The 26,016-nt window shown below is 36.8% G+C and overlaps 4 protein-coding genes across 7 annotated transcripts in view; 1 reads left to right on the forward strand and 3 right to left on the reverse strand.

Annotated features, from left to right (window-relative positions):
- Window positions 1-8,579, reverse strand: part of LOC126376155 (signal peptide peptidase-like 3) — a 39,476-nt gene extending 30,897 nt beyond the window's left edge. For 2 of the 4 annotated variants that reach the window (XM_050023354.1, XM_050023351.1), the window contains exon 1: window positions 8,422-8,579. The gene's annotated coding sequence lies outside the window, so the exon portion shown is untranslated. Of the gene's footprint in view, window positions 1-582; window positions 653-7,751; window positions 7,955-8,421 lie in introns of those variants that run through there. The other 2 variants (XM_050023353.1, XM_050023352.1) reach the window with 2 other exon arrangements.
- Window positions 1-26,016, reverse strand: part of LOC126376157 (zinc finger protein OZF-like) — a 164,518-nt gene that overhangs the window by 64,965 nt on the left and 73,537 nt on the right. The window lies entirely within an intron of this gene.
- LOC126376162 (ribosomal protein 63, mitochondrial) lies at window positions 9,058-10,671 on the forward strand. The gene is made up of 2 exons (XM_050023365.1): window positions 9,058-9,306; window positions 10,459-10,671. The coding sequence occupies exons 1-2, from the start codon at window positions 9,133-9,135 to the stop codon at window positions 10,603-10,605; spliced, it is 321 nt and encodes a 106-aa protein (XP_049879322.1). The 5' UTR covers window positions 9,058-9,132; the 3' UTR covers window positions 10,606-10,671.
- On the reverse strand, window positions 10,791-25,747 carry LOC126376152 (apoptosis-inducing factor 3). The gene is made up of 4 exons (XM_050023347.1): window positions 25,446-25,747; window positions 25,188-25,289; window positions 24,484-24,824; window positions 10,791-13,530 (listed from the first exon to the last, which is right to left on the reverse strand). The coding sequence occupies exons 1-4, from the start codon at window positions 25,504-25,506 to the stop codon at window positions 12,232-12,234; spliced, it is 1,803 nt and encodes a 600-aa protein (XP_049879304.1). The 5' UTR covers window positions 25,507-25,747; the 3' UTR covers window positions 10,791-12,231.

The following is a 26,016-nucleotide window of genomic DNA, read 5'->3' on the forward strand; positions in this document are numbered from 1 at the left end:
ACCTCTATAACTAGCACTCAGTTTTTACTCTACTCTATACGAGTAGTAGTCATGACAGATTTACGCTAGTTTAAAAAGGGCTGACAGGCAGCAGACGGGGCAGACAATAAGCTACTTTCATTGGTCGACGATAATGTTGAAAATAATTATATTAATGTAATTGAAAAACCAAAAAAACAAAATCCTGTTGCGAGCTTATGAATCTCAATGTGGTTATTCTTTTTGTTTTGACTATTATGATGCAATCTACATATTTCCCTATTTAATCTGTTGGGTCTATGTATAGTTCGTTATTTTCTCTATAGTACTCGTATGGTTAGGAAATTATTAGGTTAATAATGTATTGTGTAATATTATGAATAGTGTATTTGTATAAATATTAACTGTAGTTTATACCCGTTGTTATTGCACCGTCCCGCATTTTTTTTTTATGGCTGATTTCTGGTTGCCTGGAATAAATTGCTTCAGAGCTGCCTATTCGTACTGTAATGTTGCTCAATGACTTTATAAATCTTTGTATGTTTTGTTTATGTGCAATAAAGTATATTTGATTTGATGATTAGCTCGATATACCAAGCTTACCTAATGTCAATTAGGAAGAACATCGGCAGGGTCCATAATGTGTAATCTAACAGCTGCTATCTCAGCCAGTCTGTATGTGTTGAAACGAAATAGTCGTTAAAGACATGAACTTTTTGTAAAACGCAACACGTGTCATGAATTTTATATTTTTTTATTACCGTTTTGGTCATCAGCCTGACACAAGCACTGAAGCACCGTAGTGCTCTTTGTACCCAATTTTTCACGCTTGAAACTCAAGTCACTGTATTTTCACGTACAAAAACACGAGTCGCCAACACGAATGGCAAATAGCTACTATAGCGAAGTAGAATATGTATTTCATACGTAATTGTCTATATTTTTTTAACGGCATATGCGCCGCTGGTTCGTGTTAAATGACCCTTGAAGATCAGTGACACATCCGAAATTACTGTCAGGTTATTAGAGGACATTGAAAAGTTATAGTTTTAGAAAATAGCCGTTTATCACTGGCTGAAAAACTACTTAAAAAAGCATTTTAATGAAAGCTTATGCTTTCTCTATGAATCTGGCAAAGTTCTATCAGATTCTGTCCCGGGGTTCTTTTTTTACGGCCATGTTTGTCCTGGCTAAAAATGTGATAAAATACAGTGGGAGCTAAAATCGACTCAAGATTTGTTGCTGGATAACTAAGTCTACATAAATAATTATGTATCATATTGTATATCATTTTAAAGAGGATCTTTTCCAGAATCCAAAACATAAAAAAAAAACAAAAAAAAGTCTTTATGTAAGCGAATTATAGTCAATTTGCATCTGCAGCGCCATTGTTTCTCGGTAGCTAAGTTCAAGTTTCATGCCTTTTACCCCTTCCAAAAGTATCTTACCGATTTTTTTTATATTGCTTCCGGAATTTGATCTGAGTGATAAAAACAAGAAAAATGAATAGACACCTCTCCGATAGAGACCGCCTAAGCTATTGCCTAAATCGTCATCATTAGCAAGTCATTACGGTATTGCATATTATAAGCTTATCAGCAACTTGGAACTTGGTCCAAGAACCTCCACTGGTGAGACTTGCATGTAATGATAGCTTATACTTGTCCTATGATTCTGGCAAAGTTCTATCAAACTCTATCCTAGGGTTTTTGTACGGCCATATTTGTCCTGAGTGTACAGTAGTGGACTGCAAAATCACCTCAGGATTTGTTGTCGAAAAACTATTTAACTAAGTCTATATACATAATTATATATCATAATGTATATCAATTTTAAAGGGGAAGGTTATCAGAATCAGAATCACAAATAAAAAAAAATGCATTAAGTATGTAAACGACTTTTAGCCAACTCACGTCCGTAGCACCATTTTTCTCAGCAGCTACGTACGAGTTTCGCGCCTTCCAACCTTTCCAAAGAAGCCCAATCATTTTTTCCTTCTTCTGATATTGCATTCTTAACCTGACAAGTGACAACAACAAGGAATAAAATAGATACCATTCCGATAGAGGCCGCGTAAGCTATGGACCTATTGCAAGATAACGTACTCAAAGGCTAGTCATTATAATCCAACAGACGTAACATGATTAGAATGCGGGAGGACGCAAATGTAGTATGTTTTCTTTCACCACAATCTTGTTTTATTAACCCAGGCTTATATCTTGTCTTATAAACAATGCCGAATGGTACAACAAACGTATCGTAAACGTAAGGTTGCCTGGTAGTAATTGCTACCTTGGCAATAAAGCCGCCTTTTGCACCAGTTATTGCCTGAACTTGTTTAATAAATGTGTTTCTTTTGTATACAATAGAGTCATTGTATTGCATCTTGATTAGAATGACTTATTTCTTGTTTCTCTCGTACTAAGCTGTATACTGTTAGTGTTAAAGAGACACATATTTCGTCTCTTTCGCATAAGGCGATGTACTACATTTCCGTCCCGCCGCATTCTAATCATGTTACGTCTGTTGGATTATAATGACTAGCCTTTGAGTACGTTATCTTGCAATAGGTCCATAGCTTACGCGGCCTCTATCGGAATGGTATCTATTTTATTTCTTATTGTTGTCACTTGTCAGGTTAAGAATGCAATATCAGAAGAAGGAAAAAATGATTGGGCTTCTTTGGAAAGGTTGGAAGGCGCGAAACTCGTACGTAGCTGCTGAGAAAAATGGTGCTACGGACGTGAGTTGGCTAAAAGTCGTTTACATACTTAATGCATTTTTTTTTATTTGTGATTCTGATTCTGATAACCTTCCCCTTTAAAATTGATATACATTATGATATATAATTATGTATATAGACTTAGTTAAATAGTTTTTCGACAACAAATCCTGAGGTGATTTTGCAGTCCACTACTGTACACTCAGGACAAATATGGCCGTACAAAAACCCTAGGACAGAGTTTGATAGAACTTTGCCAGAATCATAGGACAAGTATAAGCTATCATTACATGCAAGTCTCACCAGTGGAGGTTCTTGGACCAAGTTCCAAGTTGCTGATAAGCTTATAATATGCAATACCGTAATGACTTGCTAATGATGACGATTTAGGCAATAGCTTAGGCGGTCTCTATCGGAGAGGTGTCTATTTATTTTTCTTGTTATTATCACTCAGATCAAATTCCGGAAACAATATAAAAAAAATCGGTAAGATACTTTTGGAAGGGGTAAAAGGCATGAAACTTGAACTTAGCTACCGAGAAACAATGGCGCTGCAGATATAAATTGACTATAATTCGCTTACAAAAAGATTTTTATTATTTTTTTTTATGTTTCGGATTCTGGAAAAGATCCTCTTTAAAATGATATACAATATGATACATAATTATTTATGTAGACTTAGTTATCCAGCAACAAATCTTGAGTCGATTTTAGCTCCCACTGTATTTTATCACATTTTTAGCCAGGACAAACATGGCCGTAAAAAAAGAACCCCGGGACAGAATCTGATAGAACTTTGCCAGAATCATAGGGAAAGCATAAGCTTTCATTACATATAAGTCTCATCAGTGGAGGTTCTTGGACCAAGTTTCATACAAAAGTGCCCATTGTCATTTGTATCGAACGCCTTATTATAATATACGCATTATTCCCGCCCGGTTTACGAAATAAAGTCTTCGGATACGGAACGTTCTTCTTCTTATCGTGTGGGCTGTGAGGTGGAATACCAACCTCATCAACCCCGGTGTCAGGGTTTTTATTGAACCGCTATAAGCCTCTGACATGGCTCATGTAACGACTACTTACTAACATCAGTAAGTAGTAACCGGGACCAACGGCATAACGTGCCTTCCGGAGCACGGATCATCTTACTTTCGGGCGATCCGGTGATCAGCTAGTAATGTCCTAACCAAACTAGGGATCACAATGTTTATGTGTGTATATGTATAGGTAGGTGCATTAGCTGTAAATATACAACATACTTCCTACATTATAAAACAAAGTATAAAACCAATCTCTTATAGAGTAGGGACTTTAATTTAATCAGTTAATCATTTTAGTATGAAACTGCAGTTGGTAATTTTCAGCATAATATCCATTAAGTCGTTATTTATTTGGCGAATGCGCTTTGAGTCTCGGGAGAGCACATTTCTCGTATAACAAATACTTCCTGATCATGCTATGTAACAATAATACTTTTTTCTGAAAAATATGCATGGAATTGTTGTCGAGAAAGTCTACTGGTTGAACACTTTGACAAGCATGCTCATTTATGTGTATGTTTAATATTGCCAATTGGTATTTATTTTAAAAATGAGTGTTTTGTAAATTATTAAAAAGAAAATATAGATTTTTCCGCTGCACAATTTACCTTTTCTTTTTGAGTGCCTCGCCAATATTTGTTTTAAATACGAAAATAATTAACGCATTAATTGTGCATACTATAAAACTCGCAAAAAATAGTGTCACGTTTGTAATTTTTCGACTTTCTTTTTCATACAGGTATAAACTTGAGCTACTCACCGCACTGACGTAAAGTTCCAATGACACATTTAACACATTACAAAATTGGACCCCGACTGGCATAGTGGAGTTATCCATCGCCATACGAGCATTATATCAAACAATCCGCCGTGTCATAACATAGTAACAAGATCCGACAATCAAATTAAACATTAGTGGGAGATTTTATTCTTTATTTTGAGAAGACGCGCACTGAATTCTAAATATCACTTCGGAAATACGAGAATTGGGACGTCTTCGTGTTGTATGGGATACATAGGTTATGCGCGTATGTACGTCTATCTATATAATATTATACGTTGAATATCTCTCGTCACGTAGGTCAGCTGGAAGTTTGTTTAGAGATAAGCTTACTTGTACTATCTGTATTCTTTTTTATGTTCTTTGTGTCTGTTTTATTGTGTACAAATAAATAAATAGGTTGAACAGTGAGTGTATTAAGGTTATAGATGATATTCGCACGTCTACAAACAATGTGTTAGAGAAAATAAAGATTTCCCTTGTTAGGCTTGATATATGACGGAGCAATCAACGCATTGTTCATACATTTTCACTCATAAGAGTACCTACATCTCTCTTCCTCTGCGCTCGACTCTGCTATGGTGAATATTGGACCGGGCCTTAATATGAAATTATGAAACCAAACCATCAAATCGAAAAAAGAAGAGAAATAATGAACCAATAAGAATTGCTTGTGTAAATGGACGTCTGCTAAGATAAACGATCGATAGATCACCGCGTAGGTAAGTTACCTACTCCGTGAGAAAATTCCAACTTGCTTTAGCTCTTGCTATTGTATTGACGAACTAAAATATATATAAAACTGTGGTATAACATAAGCAAAGCCATCCGTCGTTTGTGTTACGCCATGATGTTCTATACTGTGTCTTTCACGGTCTATAAGTGCTAGAATTATTCTGTGACGGAACAACCGGAATAAGACTGCGAAAAAGAATGTCTCACGGTCTGAATGACAATAGATAAAAAAAAAACTTCGATTTACACTGACACTACACATTGAAGTTATCGTAAGAGCCCGGGTAAGAGCCCTCAGCGCTCCCCATTTGTCCGGCCAAGTAGTTAATGCCATCTGCGGCAAGTCTACAATAAGTCACGTCAAAAAAAAGACGTGACGCCATACGATTGAAAAGTAAAGTAAGACGGAGGTAAAGGCTCAGCCACTGGTTGGGGTTGCCGTAGTATTACTCCTTATTCTATGGTAAGTAGCTAAATTCCAAATTTAGGTATTTCAAAAGAAAATGTGCTGGATCTTAAGAATGACAATATTTTCCTACTATATTATAATATTTAGAGCTTCGCACAGTGAAAGTGTTTATATTATAAAAGGAATAAAAAACCGCGGCAGACAGAAGAAGAAAAAAACCGACTTCGATCATACTTATCACTTGTCTACGGACTTCAAAACCAACACAGGTTAAAAGTACCTATATTAAAAAAAAACCTACACTAAAAAACTACAGATTTGGAACTAGTTGTGAAAGTTGATGGCCATGTTTTGAGTATGGTCACAGGACTCACAGTCACAGGTATTTTTTATTTCACTCAAATATATATTTATCTAATTACTAACATATCAACTTGACATTCCAAGGTGATTTTTAAATAACTATACCTGCAAAAATAAACTAATGAACCTTACACAACAAAACCAATCTTTTTATTACCTTTACCATTTAAAAAACTTTAAAACCAGTCATCATCATCATCAATTTAAGAGCCACGCTCTTGTCGGTGTAGCATTTTCCGAATACTCTCCATGCTACTTTTTAGGGAAAAATAGGGCAGTGGTTTCCCTCTTGCCTTCCGCCCCGCAGTACTCTGTCTGACGCGAGTGGGATGGCGCCCAGAGTAGTCTATTACAAAGCCATACTAGGGCTCCTGTCCTCTGCCTCTGAATAGTACTGACAGTTACTGCTGCCCTCTGTCAGGTTCCAGGTTACAGTCCCTGTGACATGCCCCTTCCGTCCTGCATTACCGTACCGATGGCTCCCATCTCCGCCTCTGCAGCCGTTGAGGTCTTCACCCGTATCCCTGGGCAAGGGTTCTACGTTATACCCCGTAGGTCTGGGTCCCTATTCGAACTCAGCCACCATCTCACTCCGGCCTACTGAAGTAAGAGGCGCCCACCCCCGCGGCAAGGACGCGCCGAACAGGAATTGCCCCAGTGGAGGGCAGAGAAGATGACTCTGTTCCCCCTGGGGCCGGGTTAATGGTCTTGTATGGAACCAAGACCAAGGGCCAAACCAGGTTAAAACCAGTCACAGATTGTAAATCTTAATTGTATTTTAATCAGGGCAAAGCAAACTCTACCTGGCAGCAAGAAAATAATCAGAGTGCAACGATAAGGATTGAGTCTGATAAGAGGTTAATGCCCTGTGAATGTTACACAAGATGTGAGTTTGTGTTATGTGTGTACTATTTCATTCATTCACACAGAGAGGTGGTATCTGCCAGGAAACTGGAAACATGGGGGGTGGAAAGTTGGAGTTTATCCATAATATACATACATTCAAATTCAAAAATATCTTTGTTCAGTAGGTAACATAGTTACACTTTGAATTTTTACATAATAAGTGTCTTATTAACCTAAAACTACTGAAGCTTTTCCAACTGAGGAAATGAAGCTGCAAGAAAATCCTATGCACAGAGCCTTAGACATTCTTAAAAACCATAATATTATATCATCCATGTTAGGCTTGGGATACCGCACTATGTGAATGAACCCTAAACCTACAAAAATGTCCTATTATACTATCAATATAAATAAATAAATGCCAAAAATCAGCAGACACTTTATATAAATTTATGAAAATGTCTTATATTTTGGAGTTTATTCACTTATTCTATACATGTATTTCTGTATCATCATTATATAAATGTAGTTTCAATTTAAAATGCCTCTCTCATGTAACTGTGAAACATGTAATAAATGGCATAATAATTTTAATGGTAACACTTTTTTACTTTTATGTTTACTCTACTTCATTACCACAATAAATTCAGATTATTACTCTCATTAAAATTTATACATAACAGGTAATTTTCTTAAAAAAGAATCACTGAATTCACAGATCAAAATAAAAAGTAAAATTAAATAATTTTGTCACTTATAATGTTCGTTATTTAATCACAAACCTAATAAAACAAATAAAATTTTAAATGAATTATTTGAAATTAAAGCATAATAAAGTAAGTAGATATTACATCAATAGGTATTAATACTTACATTTTTGAAATGCAACACTATTGTTAATCAATTTGTGAGCATAGATTAAAAATCACACACTGTAAAACAGCAGCACATATACATAAGGCAATAACTGATAAGCTCTAATAGGATTGTATAAAATTGATTAGCATTAAATTATGTTAATTGTACTAGGGGTCAGGCACTTCCTATATTGATAGTAGTTGTTTACCAGTTTAAGTGCGGTACCAACACAGACTAGACTGGAGATCACTAAATGCTGTTGCGAATACCCGTCGTTAAGAAATTGTAACAAAGTGGGTCATTTTTTAAATGCATTGCTGAAAGTAATTACAAAATAAATAACATCTTTTACATAATTCCCAGTAAATGTATTAACGTGTACATCTAACGGTAATAGGGAATAGTGGTGCAGGATACAACAATAGAATTAAAAAAAATATAAAGTATCGGAATAAGTAGAGCACGAAAATAATGTATACAATAAAGTGAAAGGGTGCCGAAACGAAACTCTCGTTATGTGGCGAATGCAGCAATATTCGCAATGCACGGACCTACTTAAAGTAGTCCCATTGTTTATTTAACTTATTTAGATAACGATGTCGATGCAAATAAAGAGGAATAACTTTCCAACACAAAATTAACTACCGAAACATTTGTACACTTGCAAGAGAAAATAGGTACTCACCAATCTCGAGAATCACTCGGGAATAGGTGCTTTTGTCAGCCCCGTGATCCCATACTTAACAAACTAAGATGATCACAGTAAAATTACATTTACAACAATTTATTTCCACAAAATTTATTTACGAGAAAACACAGACCTACGCTCGATCAACAGCCATAATCGAGCATAGACAAAGTAGAGTTACCATAGAAAATAAAAGATTGACAAGCGCATCTATTATGTAAACAGTTCCTTATAAGATACCAACAAATGTTTATAATACATTGCAGAGAAACTATTGATCTTATTCTTTGGATTGCATAAGAAACGCAATGTAAATAGTAATTGTTGTTATAACATCTGTAAAAATCCTGATCTCACACCACCGAATTGCCTTCGCCGGCAGTGAAATTACATTTTGCGCTCAATTTACACTTACTGTACTTCGTAAAAATATTTTACACAAAAATAGCGATCACAAAAAAAATACATTTTCATATAGGCAGGCATCAACCGTTATGTGAATTAAATGGTGCTTCGTTTTCATGTATGTGACACTGACACTAGCTGGTGGTGGTGTAGCTGTGTGCGACAATTAATTTACAATTAACTGCTTCATAAAAGTAAAAATAAATATCTATGGATAACCTCAAAAATAAAAAAATGTCAATGTCAAAACAAAAACATATGAGTGCTTTTATAATTTACCAACTTACATATTTTTAAATTAAAATGAGATTATCACTTGTATTGTTCCGACGTAACCGCATGCCTAATGGCCATATATTTCGTGGAAAAGACCGTTTAGTTAAGAAAGTGGAACCTAAGCATTTACGCAAAATGCAGCAGGAATTAGCTATTGAAGAGCAAAACATGTTCTATCTGAGGTTTCCTTACCTCACAGAGGTATGTAACGTTGTTGTATTTCCATTAACATGAATAAATTTTGTGGCGAATATTGTATATTGGTTCTGACTTGATTCTTATGAAATCGCTAAGAAGGGTACTAAATCATAGAATAAACAGTAATACTACGTAACTATAGGTTTAGATACATAACGAACATGCAGGTATGAATACTCAACTATGTTGAATCGTCAAGATTACCTAGCTACAGAGGTAATTTTGATAACTCCGGTTTCAGGTTAAAGATTTATTTCTCAAAAGAATTACAAATTCACTTAATATGAGAAACATTAAGACAGTATATATTAGCTTATAGTTATCCAAGAGTTTATACAAACATGCTATTACTACTTAACTAAAAGAAAAAAAAGAAAATAATACAAAAATAGGTATATATGTAATCCTCTAGTTAATAAAACTTTAATTTTTTACGTATATATTATGGTATATATTATGTTACGTTGCTGCTATATAGGTTTTAAGTTTGTTCTTAAAAGAAGTCATGGTTTCAGTATTTTTAATTTCTTTTGGCAAGCTGTTATAAATCTGCGCTCCCTCATATAATATATTTTTAATGCCATAAGTTTTAGTTCTAGGTCCACGTAATACAATATTATCTTTGTTCCTTGTATTATGCTTGTGGGTCTTTTTGGTGAAAGTGATGTCTGAGTGAATGGTTTTATGTAAAATTTTCCTTACCAGTATGCATGTGTTATATTTATATAATTGCGATAAATTAAAGTATTTTGTTTTATTATAAATTATTTCAGTTGGTGTTAAGTAATCTATGCGATACAGGACCTTTATTAGCTTATTTTGTGAGGTTTGGAGTTTCTTAAGATTGGTTTTAGCGGCAGAGCCCCAAATTTGTACCAAATATTCCAAATGTGGTTTGACTAAAGAATTGTAGATAGTGTCTCTTAAGTTATATGGTATACAATGAGACATTCTGTGCATAGCACCTGTAAGTGCTACTATTTTAGATCGAATGTATTTAATGTGGGCTGCCCATGTCAGTTTATCATCAAGTACTAGGCCAAGGTATTTTTCTTGATGTGATTGATTGATTTTAATGTTGTTTATGGTAAGGTTTAATTCACTGATCCAGACCTCTGTAACACGGTTCTATAATGCTTGTGTATTTATTTTCAGGCTGAAAGTGCAGGACATGCTAAAGCTCTCGGGAAACCTGAAAAGCGAACAGAACAAGTCCTGAGCAGCAAGGCGAAGCTGTTTAAAGAGGATGTCACATTGTATGAACGCCTTGGTCATCTCAGAGTAAAGGAATCATGGGATTAGTTTATGATAATTTAGTTTATGCTTAGTTTACTTGTATAGTTAGAAATATATTGAGTTCAATTGAAACAGTTTTATTATTATTTATATTCTTTTCTACTTTAGTATATTAATGTTGCAATATAATTATCCTTTATATCTGTTAAGAGTTGACAGCGACAGCTAAAACTCTTTAGAACAAATATTTTTGAAACATTTACATAAATAATTGTTTGTGTGTGTCATGTACCATGTCTACATGACTGGTGTATCGGACTATTGGTCCCATGGTTGCAAGTTATCTTCTTACTACTTGTGTCTGCCCACCCCATTAGATACTGCTACATACAGGCATGAAGTTTATGTTTTATATATGTATAATACAGAATTCTTGTTAGTTTATTGTCTTTATTGCTGTTTATCTTCTAAACGTTGCTCTTGAAACCCTGTTAGGGAGATTAAGGGCATTAGATTTATGTGTGTGTTTAGTTTGTGTCTTTTTATTTAGAGCTGATACAATTTAAACACATTTTTTACTTTTTTAATATTTTTTATTTATTAACAACAAACTAAATATAATAAAACAGCTCCAGCAGAATGTTAACAATAGAAAATATTAAAATGACACTGCAATTGTACATATTTGTTGAAACAATTATTTATTCTTAACTTAAATATTGTGATGTTTATTGTATAAAAGCAGAAGCAAAGGAACATAGTATTTTTGTAACAGTGGCATATACTTTGCATTACAGTTTATAGTCATAAGACTGATATTTATAAATCACAGATAAATCATAAAAACTTCTACATTTCAAATGTACTTAAACAATGTATTGCCAAACATAATTATCTTCTTAGTTATACATCGAGAAATGGATATATTTTTTAATTTATTATCTATTTCTTATAGATTATTATAATCTAAAATGGTAAGAGGCAAGCCTCTTTAAAAGCACTTTATAATGGCGCCGATTCCGGCAGACACATCCTAATTTTATTTTAAGTTATACCTGTCATTTTCTTATCCGCCGAATAGGAAAGGGTCGGATGATTGACAACTGTTTGAAATGAATGAATAACCCGGGCGATTAAAATGGGCATGTCGCTCATATGCAATCCGTTTGACGTGTGCTGTCGACGTAATTCTGTCGGGTTATTGGCCAATATGGCAGAATAATCGTTTCTGAACGATGCAGCCACAAACAAGAAAATAGAATATTGACCAATATAAAATATTGGAAAGGTTTTTTAAATTTCTGTCTAAAATGGATGTGTTCCATAAATTTTATGCCTGTCGATTACCCGTCTCTTTCCTTTTCGACGGATCAGAAAATGACAGGTATAACTTAAAATAAACTTAAGACAGTGTGTACTGGAATCAGCACCAATGTATACTTAAATACACATTTTCTGGTTACCCTTAAAAACATTTGATACCGTAAATAACAAAATATAGTTGGACCAAACTTTAACTAGATAAGTACTGTAGATTATAAAAATATTCGAATTATTTTAAATACTGTTTCAGTGTTTCAACAACATTACCCTGAAATGATTCGTTCCACATCAAGCTGGAAAGAAGATAATACATTTGATGGCAAGTTTGACACTTGGCTTATAGTCGAAATAAATGTAAAATTGGTATTGTTAGTTGATGTGCTGCGTCCAAGCAAAGGGGTCGTCTTTCAAATCTTTCTTACTGAGCGTCTTTCCTTGGTGCAGCAGCTCCGCGAACTGAGACACAACGGGGTCCCGCATGCATGACGCCACCGCAATCACTTTGTCCTTCTCATCAAAGAAGAATATTACGAACTTCAATTCTTCAATGTCTCCTACAACTTGCGTGCTAGCGGGCTTGCCGCAGCCCGCGTACCGAATGGACTTGCCGAACACCATCGTCCAGAAGAACGGAACAGTTTTCAGTACAGTTTCTTTCTTAAGAATATTAAGTGCTGCGACTCTCCCGTGGTACTGCGAGAGCCCGACATGTCCTATACTCATTTGTTTATTGCCGGCGGCAAAAACGGGCGCGTATGCGATGTCGCCGCCCGCGTACACGTGGGGCACGTTGGTTTCCAGCTTATCGTTGACGGTAACCGCACCGTTCGGTTGCAGCGCTATACCACTATCTTCCAGGAAGTCTGTGTAGAAGGTGGTTCCCACGCCCAATATGAGCATGTCCGCGGGCAGTGTGGTTCCATTGGCGAGTTCAACGGACTTTATCACGCCTTTTTCCCCGATACACTTCTTTATTGTCGTACTGAAATGGAACTTTACTCCCTTCTCCTCGAAGAGCTTTCGTAGACGATTGCCAATTTCACTTCCGAATATCTGTCCGAGAGGGGCGGTGTCTGTGCCGACTACAGTCATAGACTTGGCTTTCGCACAGGACGAGGCGGCGGCTTCCAGGCCGATGAAGCTGAGGCCGAGGACGACCACGTCCTTGTCGTTGTTCTCTCCGAGCGTGCTCAGAATGTTCTTGGAATCCTCAAAGTTTCTCACGGTAAATATGTTCTTGAGATCCACATTGGGGATGTCTGGTACGCGCGGTTTGGATCCGGTCGCAAGGTACAGCGCTGTGAAGTTAATTTTCTTGCCGTTGCTCAGACAGACGACTTTCTCCTTCGTGTCCACTTTGGTCGCTTCTACTCCTGTTAGGATCTCGATGTTGTTGTTGTGGTAGTATTCGGCGGATCGGGCTTGTAGTTTCTCGATGTCGGTAGCGGTGCCTATTTTGGAGACTTTGATTCTGTCGTAGGGTAAGTAGGGTTCCTTGGCGAGGACGACGATGCGTCCCGTGAAACCCTCGCTGCGCAGTGTCTCGGCGCAGGTGGCGCCCGAGGGTCCGCCGCCCACCACCACCACGGTGCTGGTGTCCGACGGCGACGCCACGCCCATCTCCTTGATGCGGACGTTTGACTTGAGATCGCTGATCTTTGCTCGGACCTGGAACAGGAAAATGCCCAGAATCAAAAGCGAGCACTGTGCTATGTTTAGACGAATTACATTATGACATCATCTAAATACACTTTTACAGCAACATTCAGGAAAATTGCATTCCTAAATAGTTCCGCTTGAGTAAAACAATGGCGATGTAGCATAGTAAACAATAGCTGCGCTTGCATTAACTGCTTTTAGGTGAATTCGTCGCGACCTTGAATGAGTCAGAGCCCGCAGCAATGTTTAAAAGTCCGTATCTCGGCGGTCAACACAAGGTCAGACGCAGGTGGATTATAAGTATTACGAATACGAATATTACTATACTATGACACGTTAGATTTAAAAGGAAGCTTGAACAACCTGTTTAGCGGATATGGTGTAAGTTATTGCGCACCATTTGCTGAGAGACAGGGCGACGGCGGCCGATAGACCGGTGTTATCCTTATTTCATACTATGCCTATTTGATGGCTTAGTAATAAAATTAATGAAAATGTTAAGCAATTTTAATTAAAAAAAACCTTTTTTGCACAAGATGTAGGTACATGTGACGCGTGTAACGTTGTGTCTAACATATCTAAATGTTGTAGCTATATTGAAAACTTAACAATAGAAAACGTTTTAAGACTCGAAATCCTGCCAATTAATTTGTAGTTTCAGCTCCGCTTTTGTTCCCAAAGCGGAAAAGTAAAAAAAAAAATAATAGTAAAGTCACTGGCTGCTTTTCTGTTTCAAATTGTTCTTTCTTGTACTCTGGTCTTATCTGCCTAAAGGTTAGGTAATAAAGTTATTTTTACATAAGTCCTAAAATGGTTCCCGGGCACATCAATGTCAAATTAAAATTCTAGTGACACGTATCTCATACGTAGCACTTACGAACTACGAAGCATCGAATCAATAAAATTACCACATAGCTACGACTAGCCGCCGTCGGATCGCCCTGTCTTTCTATAGCCACGAACGATAACTAGTCGATAGGTGCCTAATAACGGCCTCCTTGGTCCAGTGGTTGAGCGTTGGGCTCAAGATCCGGAGGCCTCGAGTTCGAATCCCGGTGGGGACATATCACAAAAATCACTTTGTGATCCCTAGTTTGGTTAGGACATTACAGGCTGATCACCTGATTGTCCGAAAGTAAGATGATCCATGCTTCGGAAGGCACGTTAAGCCGTTGGACCCGGTTACTACTTACTGAAGTAGTATGTAGTCGTTACATGAGCCATATCAGGGGTGCTTGGCGGCTCAGTAATAACCCTGACACCAGGATTGATGAGGTTGGTATACCACCTAACAACCCACACGATTAGAAGACCTCTGCCTACCCCTTATGTCTGTTATGTCTTGTGTATGATGGGGTGATAAATGTGTGTCCTAACCAAATTAGTGACCACAAAGTATTTTTTGTGATATGTCCCCACGGAGGTTTTTAGGCAGAGGTGTAAGTACAATAAATTACATTATACCATTGATGTAGATATAATACGTTTTAACACCCATTCCTCGCTATGTTTAAGTGCCATGTAGGTAATTAGTGTTGCCGAAAAATCGATAGTTTTACTATCGATAGTAAACAGCCAAAATCATCTACCCAACTATCGAAATTAAGGTCACTATCGATCATACAAAACTATCGATAGTATCGATAGCTTGCGCAATATCGAAGAGCGATACTATCGATAGTATTGATAGTTTTTTGTTTTTCAACTATCGATACTATCGATAGTATCGATACTATCGATAGTTTTTCATCTTTTAACTATCGATACTATCGATAGTATCGATACTATCGTTGCTTATCAATAGTATCGCCAAAAAAGAGCTATCGATAGTATCGATACTATCGATTAATTATCGATACTATCGTTTTTTGGTAAACTAGTTTTCGATCGAACTATCGATAGGGCACTATCGAGCGGCAACACTATAGGTAATAATGGAGCGAGCCTATTACGATTAATGGGCACAAATCCTGGAATCCACGTGATATTAATTATCTATTATCCAAACATGATATAGTTAACACGTAAATGAATGGCCTAATAGTCAAAATATGTATGACTATCAACGATAAAGGCATTTATCTCCATTTCCTCAATATAATGTTAGGTAAGTGCGTAATATGAATAAGCGTATACAGTATTATGTACACTCGTAAATTGATTTTTCAAAATTCGATAACGACAGCGGTTTCGGGTAGTGAAGAACTGTTATCGCTTTCCCAATACAGAAACATATTAAAGTGACGAAACAGCTGTTACCTATGTTACTTTCGCTTTATTGATTTTGTGGTAATTACTATCATTATAGATCTATATAATAAAAAATAAGCGTCATTTAAAAAAAACACATTCTGGGGGGTTAAAATGGCCATATAGAAACAATTCATCTAAGAAAGCAATATTGCTATTTGACATTTGTTTGCATTGCGCACTTACTTTTATATGCGCAAATGTCAAATTGCCATATTACTTTCTAAGGTGAATTGCTTCGATGTGGGTGTGCGTTACCCCAACAAGAAAGTATCTCCTAGAGTTATATGAGTAGAACGTATAGTTGGTGCCTTATCTGCTGTAAATGTGCGCCCACATAAAAAATGTGTGCCCCCTGTCGTTTCGAAAAAAAATCGAAAAAACGATTCTTGCTGGGGTAACGTTTTTCTAGCAGGAAAATTCTAAACGAATGATCGGAGAGAGAAAAACTGTACATGGCCAGATAGCTTATATGTGTGCCAAAATGTGCCCCCAAAAATAAAATCTGTGCCCCTTCAGATTTTCGAGATATTGCATTTCCTGCTGGAGTAACGTTTTGATGAATAGTATATCTCTAAAACCATTGCATGTGCCCCTGTAGAATAAACATACGCGAGTAGCTCTTAATGTGTGCCCCTTTGTGCCCCAATTAGATTTTAGAAAATATTTATAGTTTTCAAGTTATCGCGGTTTTATGAAAACCCGAAAAAACATCGCAGCGCCTAAATGAGACAAGGCATAACTTCGCTGAAAACTGTATTCGGTCTTTCTTGACGCTAATAATAACCATACAAAGTTTCAAAAATGTTCATGCATGCGTTTTTGAATAATCTTGCTAAAAGTAAAAACGATGGTGTCATAACTTTGACGGCAAAATACAAGGAACTGGCACAATCCCAGATGTGTAGGTGTAAACCAAAATCTTGTGCCTTTAGTCAAAAATATATGGTGAAAATATTGAGCTTCAAATGTTACGCATTAAGTAAATATAAACAAAAAACCAAAATATGTAAACAACGGCTGGTTATCCGACCAAATCTGAATGACTACTAAAAAGCGACGGATTCATACTTAACGAGGACCTTCTTTATTGGACGTATTATACCTAAGCTGTTGTCCTTACAGTCGCGTTCAAAAGTTTTGAGGGCTAATTAAAAAATATATTAAATGCACCTTGTGACTATATAAATGAAACAGCTTGTTGATGTGGAAATTATTATTTACATTAGTATAAAAATACAGGTATGTCACAAAACAGTTTGGTCACGATTTTGAGCATGTTAGTCACATGTACATTTTATTTGAAAATGGCTCTTATAAATGTACTTAATCATGTGTAAGGTCATAGAAACAGCTATTAAAATATAATCCAATAACAACTTTATTTTATTAGTTATTACTTTTCTACTTCAGTGTACTCAGGCACAACACGTGTGAACCGGTTAGTGAGTAAAGTAAAGAAGGTCATCGATATGTATGAATCCGTCGCTTTTTAGTAGTCATTCAAATTTGGTCGGATAACCAGCCGTTGTTTACATATTTTGGTTTTTTGTTTATATTTACTTAATGCGTAACATTTGAAGCTCAATATTTTCACCATATATTTTTGACTAAAGGCACAAGATTTTGGTTTACACCTACACATCTGGGATTGTGCCAGTTCCTTGTATTTTGCCGTCAAAGTTATGACACCATCGTTTTTACTTTTAGCAAGATTATTCAAAAACGCATGCATGAACATTTTTGAAACTTTGTATGGTTATTATTAGCGTCAAGAAAGACCGAATACAGTTTTCAGCGAAGTTATGCCTTGTCTCATTTAGACGCTGCGATGTTTTTTCGGGTTTTCATAAAACCGCGATAACTTGAAAACTATAAATATTTTCTAAAATCTAATTGGGGCACAAAGGGGCACACATTAAGAGCTACTCGCGTATGTTTATTCTACAGGGGCACATGCAATGGTTTTAGAGATATACTATTCATCAAAACGTTACTCCAGCAGGAAATGCAATATCTCGAAAATCTGAAGGGGCACAGATTTTATTTTTGGGGGCACATTTTGGCACACATATAAGCTATCTGGCCATGTACAGTTTTTCTCTCTCCGATCATTCGTTTAGAATTTTCCTGCTAGAAAAACGTTACCCCAGCAAGAATCGTTTTTTCGATTTTTTTTCGAAACGACAGGGGGCACACATTTTTTATGTGGGCGCACATTTACAGCAGATAAGGCACCAACTATACGTTCTACTCATATAACTCTAGGAGATACTTTCTTGTTGGGGTAACGCACACTCGATGTGGCCATTTTAACCCCTCTGGTGTAATTTTCTTCAACAAAACCTCGATTTCACTCAATTAATTTCACTCCTGGTTAAAATTGAGACTACAATTTATTCTATCTACTCAGCCTAGGCCTCCTCTCTTTCACGCCATCCTTTCCGGTCAAGTCAAGTGAGCAAGTCTCATTCATTGCTTTCCGTCATACCTCACAATGTATACAATACAATACACATATACTTTATTGCACACAACATACAAAACAAATTAACACAGATGATGATAGATACAGTACAATCTGGCCATCTGGGTATACCTTACAATTTATAACCTGGATTGAAGCTAGCTTGTCTAAGTATTGCTAGATAACTCGAACTTTATCAATCAAACGTCTCGAGCCGTCTTGTGATCGGTAGTCATCAATACGTAAATAAAAAACCCATTAATTTATTATCATTTCCCTAGTAGGTACATATTTGGTACGAGGAAGTGTATAATATCTTATTCTTTAGATATAAAAACACGATGAGCTGGAAATAGTAGGTAGGATAATAGGATTACGAAAGCAGTATATAAAGCGAAGGTTGGTGGTAGGGCTGGCAGAGTAAGACCTAGGAGAACATTGACCAAATTGGAGATGTCCTCCAATGATGAAAAGGTTCAGTAAGATCTACGCTGAACCGGCGTGCGTATATGAAACGATTGATGAATGTGGAGGAAGCAAGAGAAGTATGTCAGGATCGAAGCAAATGGAATTCCATAGTCTCCGCTTACCCGGTGGGAAATAGGCTAATGTATGTATGTAGGTATAGAAAAAATACAGTTAAAGAAAAGTGCCTAGAAAAAGCGACAGAGAAGCCGCTTGCTGGCTGGATACCTCTCAGAAATGACTGAACGAAATAAAGACATATAATTATATACTTATTAAATGTTTTATCTCTCTCTCACTCAGGACGATGTTCAAGGTAAAGACAATGGGAAAAGGATGGGAGATGTCTTTGTCCAAAGCAGTACGATATAAATATAGCATACTGGAAGGATGTAATATTTCTGCGTTCGAGCGTAAACTGTCAAACGTCGATAGTAATCGTTAAGTCCAAGGTATGTTGCTTCAGAAACTGGGTCATCCATTAGCCTCGCCTGTGGCGGTTATATTGACATCAATACCCCGAAAGGCTGTGTAACGCATTTGAGTCTGGCTATTAAACCTGTATGCTCAATACATCATCGTGACTAGAGGAGAGATGTTTAATAATATGTAGTAATAGGCGTGACATGGACGTCACTTCATGGAATCGGTATGCGATTATCAATTTAGGTACAGTCACGAGTACTATATGTATACATTTTGATACCATGTCACATTAACTTTTTTGGCAAATTGACCCGTAAGTCACATTAAATGTCAAATATGTTAGTGCGACAGGGTTCTAAAGTGGGTAAGTATATGCTATTGCTCATGATTGTACGACTACGAGAGAACTTTAATTATTGCAATGTTTAAGCTTGTACTGTACAGTACAAAAAAATATGCATGTAGAGCTAAATGCCCGATTCACATTACTCCTGTAAGCATTCCAGTCCAGCGATTTAATTTAGCGCTGGAACGTCACTGGAACAATGTGAACCAGCATTGGAATACGTTCATTGGAATAGGCACATTTTAGCAGGGTCTACATGACAACCGTAACGCGCGCGGCGCGAATTATATCAAGAGTTTCGACCATTATACGCATGTTGTCTACGTAGGTAGACGTGGATCGGTTATTGGTCGAAGCCATCGATATAATTCGCGCCGCGAGGGCTGTAGTGGTTCACACTAATCCACTAGCATTCCAGACCAGCGATAAAAATCAGCCCTGGAATATTACTGGAACAATGTGAACATGAACAGCATTGGAATACGTTCACATCAATGGGCACATTCCAGTACTGGTTCACATTATTCCACTAGCATTCCGATCTAGCGATTTAAAGCAGCGCTGGAACGTCACTGGGACAATGTGAACCAACATTGGAATACGTTCACATCAATGGGCACATTTCAGTACTGGTTCACATTATTCCATTAGCATTCCAGCGCTGGATTCAATCGCCGAACTAAGTACGTAGGACTGGAATAGTCTGAACCGGGCATAAGAAAGGGTCAATCTTCTAGTTTCACCCTTAAATTTGGTATTGTAATTGGCAGCCCTCAGACTTCACTCACACAGATGCGCGTGTTGATAATGTCAATGTGTAGTGTCTGTGTAAACCGAGGTTGTTTGTATGAAATGTCCGGGGTGTGATGGAGATTAAGATAAAGACGAAATCTGTCATCGATAGAAATCATAAAACAATAAAAAATAGATTTTGTTGTGGGCGTGGACATATATAGTTAGGTGCTTAGCTTATTCATCATCATCAGCCCATTAACGTCCCCACTGCTGGGACACGGGCCTTCTCTATGGATGGATAGGGAGATCGGGCCTTAAACCATCACGCGGGCCCAGTGCAGATTGATGGTTATTAACGACTGCTAATACAGCAGGGACCAACGGCTTAACGTGCCTTCCGAAGCACAGAGGAGTTCGGTTTGAAAACTTTTTTTTTTGCGGTCACCCATCCTATGACCGGCCTTTGCGAAAGTTGCTTAACTTCAATAATCGCAGACCGAGCGCGTTTACCGCTGCGCCACCGAGCTCCTCCTTAGCTTATCATATTAAAAAAATAGCATAGCGTTTGCGCTCTAAAGTGTAAACTGATAAAAAAATCTATGACTCTACGTTTGCTGATGGAAAACATGAGAAAACTAACTTCGTGAATGAGCTAAGCGGGTTACTCACTTTAGTATTAGTCACAGCAGTATAAAATAATACATGGCAAAAACATGTGGCGTTTACACAATCGTCTTCAAGTCATTGTTAACTAGTCTCTAGTATTATTCGACCATGTAATAGCTAGGCAGGTCGCAATTAGTCCGACAATTTATCATGACCAAATGGCTTTAGTGAGTAACAAGTAACAACACATAACATAGCTACACGGCTGTGTCTCCAGAGGGGTATGCAGAGCAGTATAATATACACCCCACTTCTCGTCAGCTATGTTATTATATCATGATGTGATCTGAGTCTTCTTCTATCGTGTGGGTTGTGAGGTGGATGACTAACCTAATCAACCCTGTTGTCAGGGTTATTATCGAGCCGCCAAAGGCCTACGTACAGATCGACGTAAAGACGTAAGTAGTAACCGGGACCAACGGCATAACGTGCCTTCCGAAGCACCGATCATCTTACTTCTGGACAATCAGGTGATCAGCCTACAATGTCTTTACTAAACTAGGGATCAGAAAGTGATATGTCTGCACCGGGATTCGAACCCGAGACCTCCAGATCGTGAGCCGAACGCTCAACCACTGGACCACGGAGGCCGTTATGTATGTGATTTGAGTAACACATAATGATAAAAACCTTCATTTTAGACTTTACATCTACAAGCATGTATTGGTTCCCACTAGACGGATACTTGATATGATTTAGAAACATACATAACACAAACATGTTTTCTTTCTTTTTTGCGTATTGTGTAATGTGAATAATGACAATGTAATTTATTTTATTATTATTTCATAATTAATGTACCTACTTACATTGACATTTAAATTTATCAATTTCATTTAATTTTACTATTTGCATGTTATAATTTAAATACTTAAAAATTAGACCAAATGATAAATGCTGACCAACTGCAAACTGTAATACCATTTTTATTACGAATAAATAATTATGAATTATGAATCATAACACATCATAGCGAGCGAATATATCCCAATTGTGGTAGTTAGAAGTACATCTATCGCAAGATGAACTAAGTAGTAGAACTAACCCACACCTCAACAACCAACCCCCGCTATTGAGCCGCCAAAGGCTCATATAACGACGTAGGTAATTAAGTATAAATAGTAGCCGGGACTGATTGCTTAACGTGGCCTCCGAAGCACGGATCTTCTTATTTCGGACAATCGGGTTAATGTCTATCAATATAGGTATATGCTTTGTAAATGCCTTTGAATTTCGTAACTTCTAAAACCAATTTTCTTAATCTTATATATAAAACGATTCCATAAAACTTAATCTGATTTCATTAAGGATTTTCATGTTTCATAATTGACTTTCGAATGACATATAAGAAAAAAAAGAAAGGCGATTATGACGTAATCGTTATATTTTCTGCATCTCTACATTTATTTATAGATTGCAAAGCTCATTCAGTTGGCTTACATTTTGACGACTGCTGGACGGATTTCAATACACTTTACAATATTATGTTAAATATACGACTTTTCAGGTGTTTCTTCAATACAAAGTAGAATGGCAGCCGCACTTGTTTATTTCTTATGAAGAATCAAGATGAACCGTATGCCATACACGCTACGGTCTACCGGAGAGGTCTACCTGCGTCTACATATGTCTGAGCACTCGCAGGTAGACCGGAACGTGATAAACCTGGGCAGTTTTTTTTATTGTACAATTTGTAAGATCTCCCTTTTCGAGAAATTGCCGTTTAGCGAGTTTGCCCTTTTATGAAAATGTCCCTTAGAGAACAAAGGGTTTTTGAACCTGTCCTGGCGACCGGCGCAAGATGGAAAATCAATTCTTTCGTGTGACATCGATGGTACACCGGAACGTCTTACTTATCTTACCGAGATGTGCGGTTGACTTGTCCAGACAAACCTGCACAGTTAACCTAACCTTTACGGTGACAGGTTGCAAACAACCTATGAACCGGATAGATCAGTGGTTCCCTTCCAGAAGTCTGCGGACCACGAGCTAAAATATGGTCCAAGAAAGATTTTAAACTTTGAATGAATTTGACGATTAACTAACAATAAATGTTCCGATTAAGATTTTTATTTAGATCGATACAGGTTTATGGGAAGAGACGTAGTCATCATGTAGGAAAAGGGTATTTTGATATATCACATACATTTGCATGTGCGGAAATATCTACACACACATGAATACTTTTATCGAAGTCTTCTGTATGTATGGCGGAGAATGAAATTCCTGTAACCGCACCCACCCTCATTAATATCTGGGTCACGCAATATTCCACTATACAGCTTTCAATATTCTGAATGACTTGGCTTTCTAATCAAATAGGGTGTTGGACAGAATGAACGATATGCACATAGAATGAATTATAACACAGCGAAAGTAGAATGATATGACCCTTAAAAGTCAACCTATGTGACAACTGACCTCACCGAAGGTTGCTGAATCTGTTAATCGCTTGCAAAGGTCAATTATTAACACGGTGTGACTTTCTCATGAGGAAATATAAAAAAATTAGCAAACCAGTTTATCGACATCTGTGAAGTCTGAAATACTACACTACTACTACTACTAGTGTTAGTGCCATCACCCCGAAAACTTTGTGGGATAATTCTGAGTTGATATCAAGTGAAATTTTCCGTCAATCATCCCCCTCAGAATTCGTTACGATGTCACTAACATCCTGTTCATTATATAAATAGGTAGGTACCTGTTTGAAGGGGAAGCAGAATGTGACATAAGAATTAATGAGTTGTTCGTGCGTCTCCTACTCATACCGTGTGTTACGTCGACTGGACATTTAGCGATAGGCATAGAATTCAAAAGTTCTACGTAGTAAGTAGGTACCTAGTACCACCACATTTGATGGTCACACTTCACACATCCGGTGGTGACACTTCACACATTCGGTGGTGACACTTCACACATTTAGTGGCGACACTTTATTCTTAATTAACTTAAATGATAAATAATTTCAGGTAAACAAAACAAAAAAATCCATAATGTAGTAAAATACGCGCTGGACGTCGGCACCTACTTATATTTAATAATACAATTTTATAACAATTCGAAAAAAGATTCGAGAAAAAGCGAATAGGTACTCTTTAAGGACCTTTAGCGCCCATTACATGGTCAATTAATTATGGTCAAACTAGATACTGTGATCTTGATCTAGATAGTGTGATAAATAGATTGGTAACTTCATGGTTGAATTACTAGTTCAAGGTCATATTATGTCTACATGTAAGTTATCATTGCTAAAGTAAGTAAGTTATCTTTTTTTAAACATCACTGTTCTAGGAACTAAAGAAAGAATGATCAGACACTAGGTTCAGACATACAGACATACACCTGTCGGTAACTATTTAAAATAGGTACTTACACCATGTTATATTAGGTAGCTACACTAGGCACCAGAACTAAACCAAATTACTTTAAGCCCACTTTGATTAACACATTATATTAGCAACTATCTGAAAACTCTGCTAAGGCCTCTATTATTTTTTATTATTATTTATGGAATATTACAACTTTAACATTGCTAATACAAAGAGTTTAGAAAAGTTCTGAACATGAAAAATAAATAGGAAAAAAAAACAGAAAAGAAACATACCTTCACTTCTCCCTTCTCTGTGACAGTGACTTGATAGCATGGCAAAGAGTCAAACCCTGGGAAGTCTTCTATGTCTCCTGTCTTCAGATTGAAGCATGCACCATGCCAGGGACACCTCACCCTTCCGTCTCCTAAGGCACCATTCACCAGTGGAGCACCATAGTGGGTACACTTTGTTCCTACAGCGTTAAATTGTCCTTTCTGCTTCACAACCAACACTTTGCCATCTTCACCAATATCAAAGACCTTCATCTCATTATCTTGAAGATCATTTTGGTTACAAACAACAGCTTCAATATAATTGCTTGTTGATTCCATTCGGGATATTGTGCCAATTGTACCTGTGGGACAATAAATATAAAAAACGTAGTGTTATAGGTATTCTTTTCAAATATAAATAAAAACAGTGAATTAAATTCTCTTTGCAAGAAATGACAATATTATATTTTTTTTAATTTATAGGTATAATTTTTAAAGTATCAGCTAGTTATATTTAGATATTCTTTTTTTAATAAAATCTCCATGGCAAAAAGGTAGGTTCAGCATGGTTCAAAATATTTAATTGTAATTCTACCCGCAATTTTACTCATGTTGTACATCAATTCGACAATTATTGATATTAATCTTGGAAAATAAAGACTGACCATACAACGTTTTTTTACTTCTATCGGGAATTATAGAAAACTATTAAAAAAAATACTTACGAGATTCACTAACACCCTTGCATTGTTGGGTATCATTGGGAGAATATGATCTTGAATACGAACTTCCCATCTTGAAGTTTTTATTTAAAACTACCACCGGTCCTATAAGCACGATAATAAAATTAAAATTCCCTCCATAAAAGTCTCACAATCGATTATCAAAGCACATAGAATTTAAGGTTGTTTCAACAGCAAATCCCACTGTTATAACTTGCACTTGTTGTAATTGAAGGAATTTATGAAAGGGAGTGGATTTACCTTGAATAAAGCGACTAACAACCTTGTGCAACGCACTACCTCGGTTGAATACACAATTCATAGTAAAAAAAAACGTACTTGTCAAAATTCAGAACTGAAAGGCTTTTCGGCGGGAAACGGGAACGGGACAGTTGCTTTCTTCATTGAGTAATCTAAATAATTAATACGAAGTGGTGTTTTGTGGTTAATGATCGCATTAAGTTAGTTGGAAGACATTCGCGAGTGTTATTATATTGGAGTATTCAATAAACAAAGTGTATCTGCCTATTTTCGCTTCGTGCCGGGAAGCCGCTTCATAACTCAAAAGTTTATGCGGACTTTTGAGTTAATTCGTTTGGGGTTCGGAGTAGGAGTCTACTCCGAGGGTGGGGGCTTAAGTTTCATCATCATCACCTTTCATCATTTCATTAATCATCAAGAAAAAAAAATACGTCAGACATGGCTGTATGGGCATAGTTCCCTTTGCCTTACCCTTCGGGGAAAACCAAAACAATCAGAACTGAAATCGAAATGTCAAATTCATGCTTCGTTTACAATTTACCGCGATGCCGTGATTTTGGTTCAAGGACCA

Source organism: Pectinophora gossypiella, chromosome 20 (assembly GCF_024362695.1).
Source record: "Pectinophora gossypiella chromosome 20, ilPecGoss1.1, whole genome shotgun sequence".
Classification (NCBI taxonomy): Eukaryota; Metazoa; Arthropoda; class Insecta; order Lepidoptera; family Gelechiidae; genus Pectinophora; species Pectinophora gossypiella.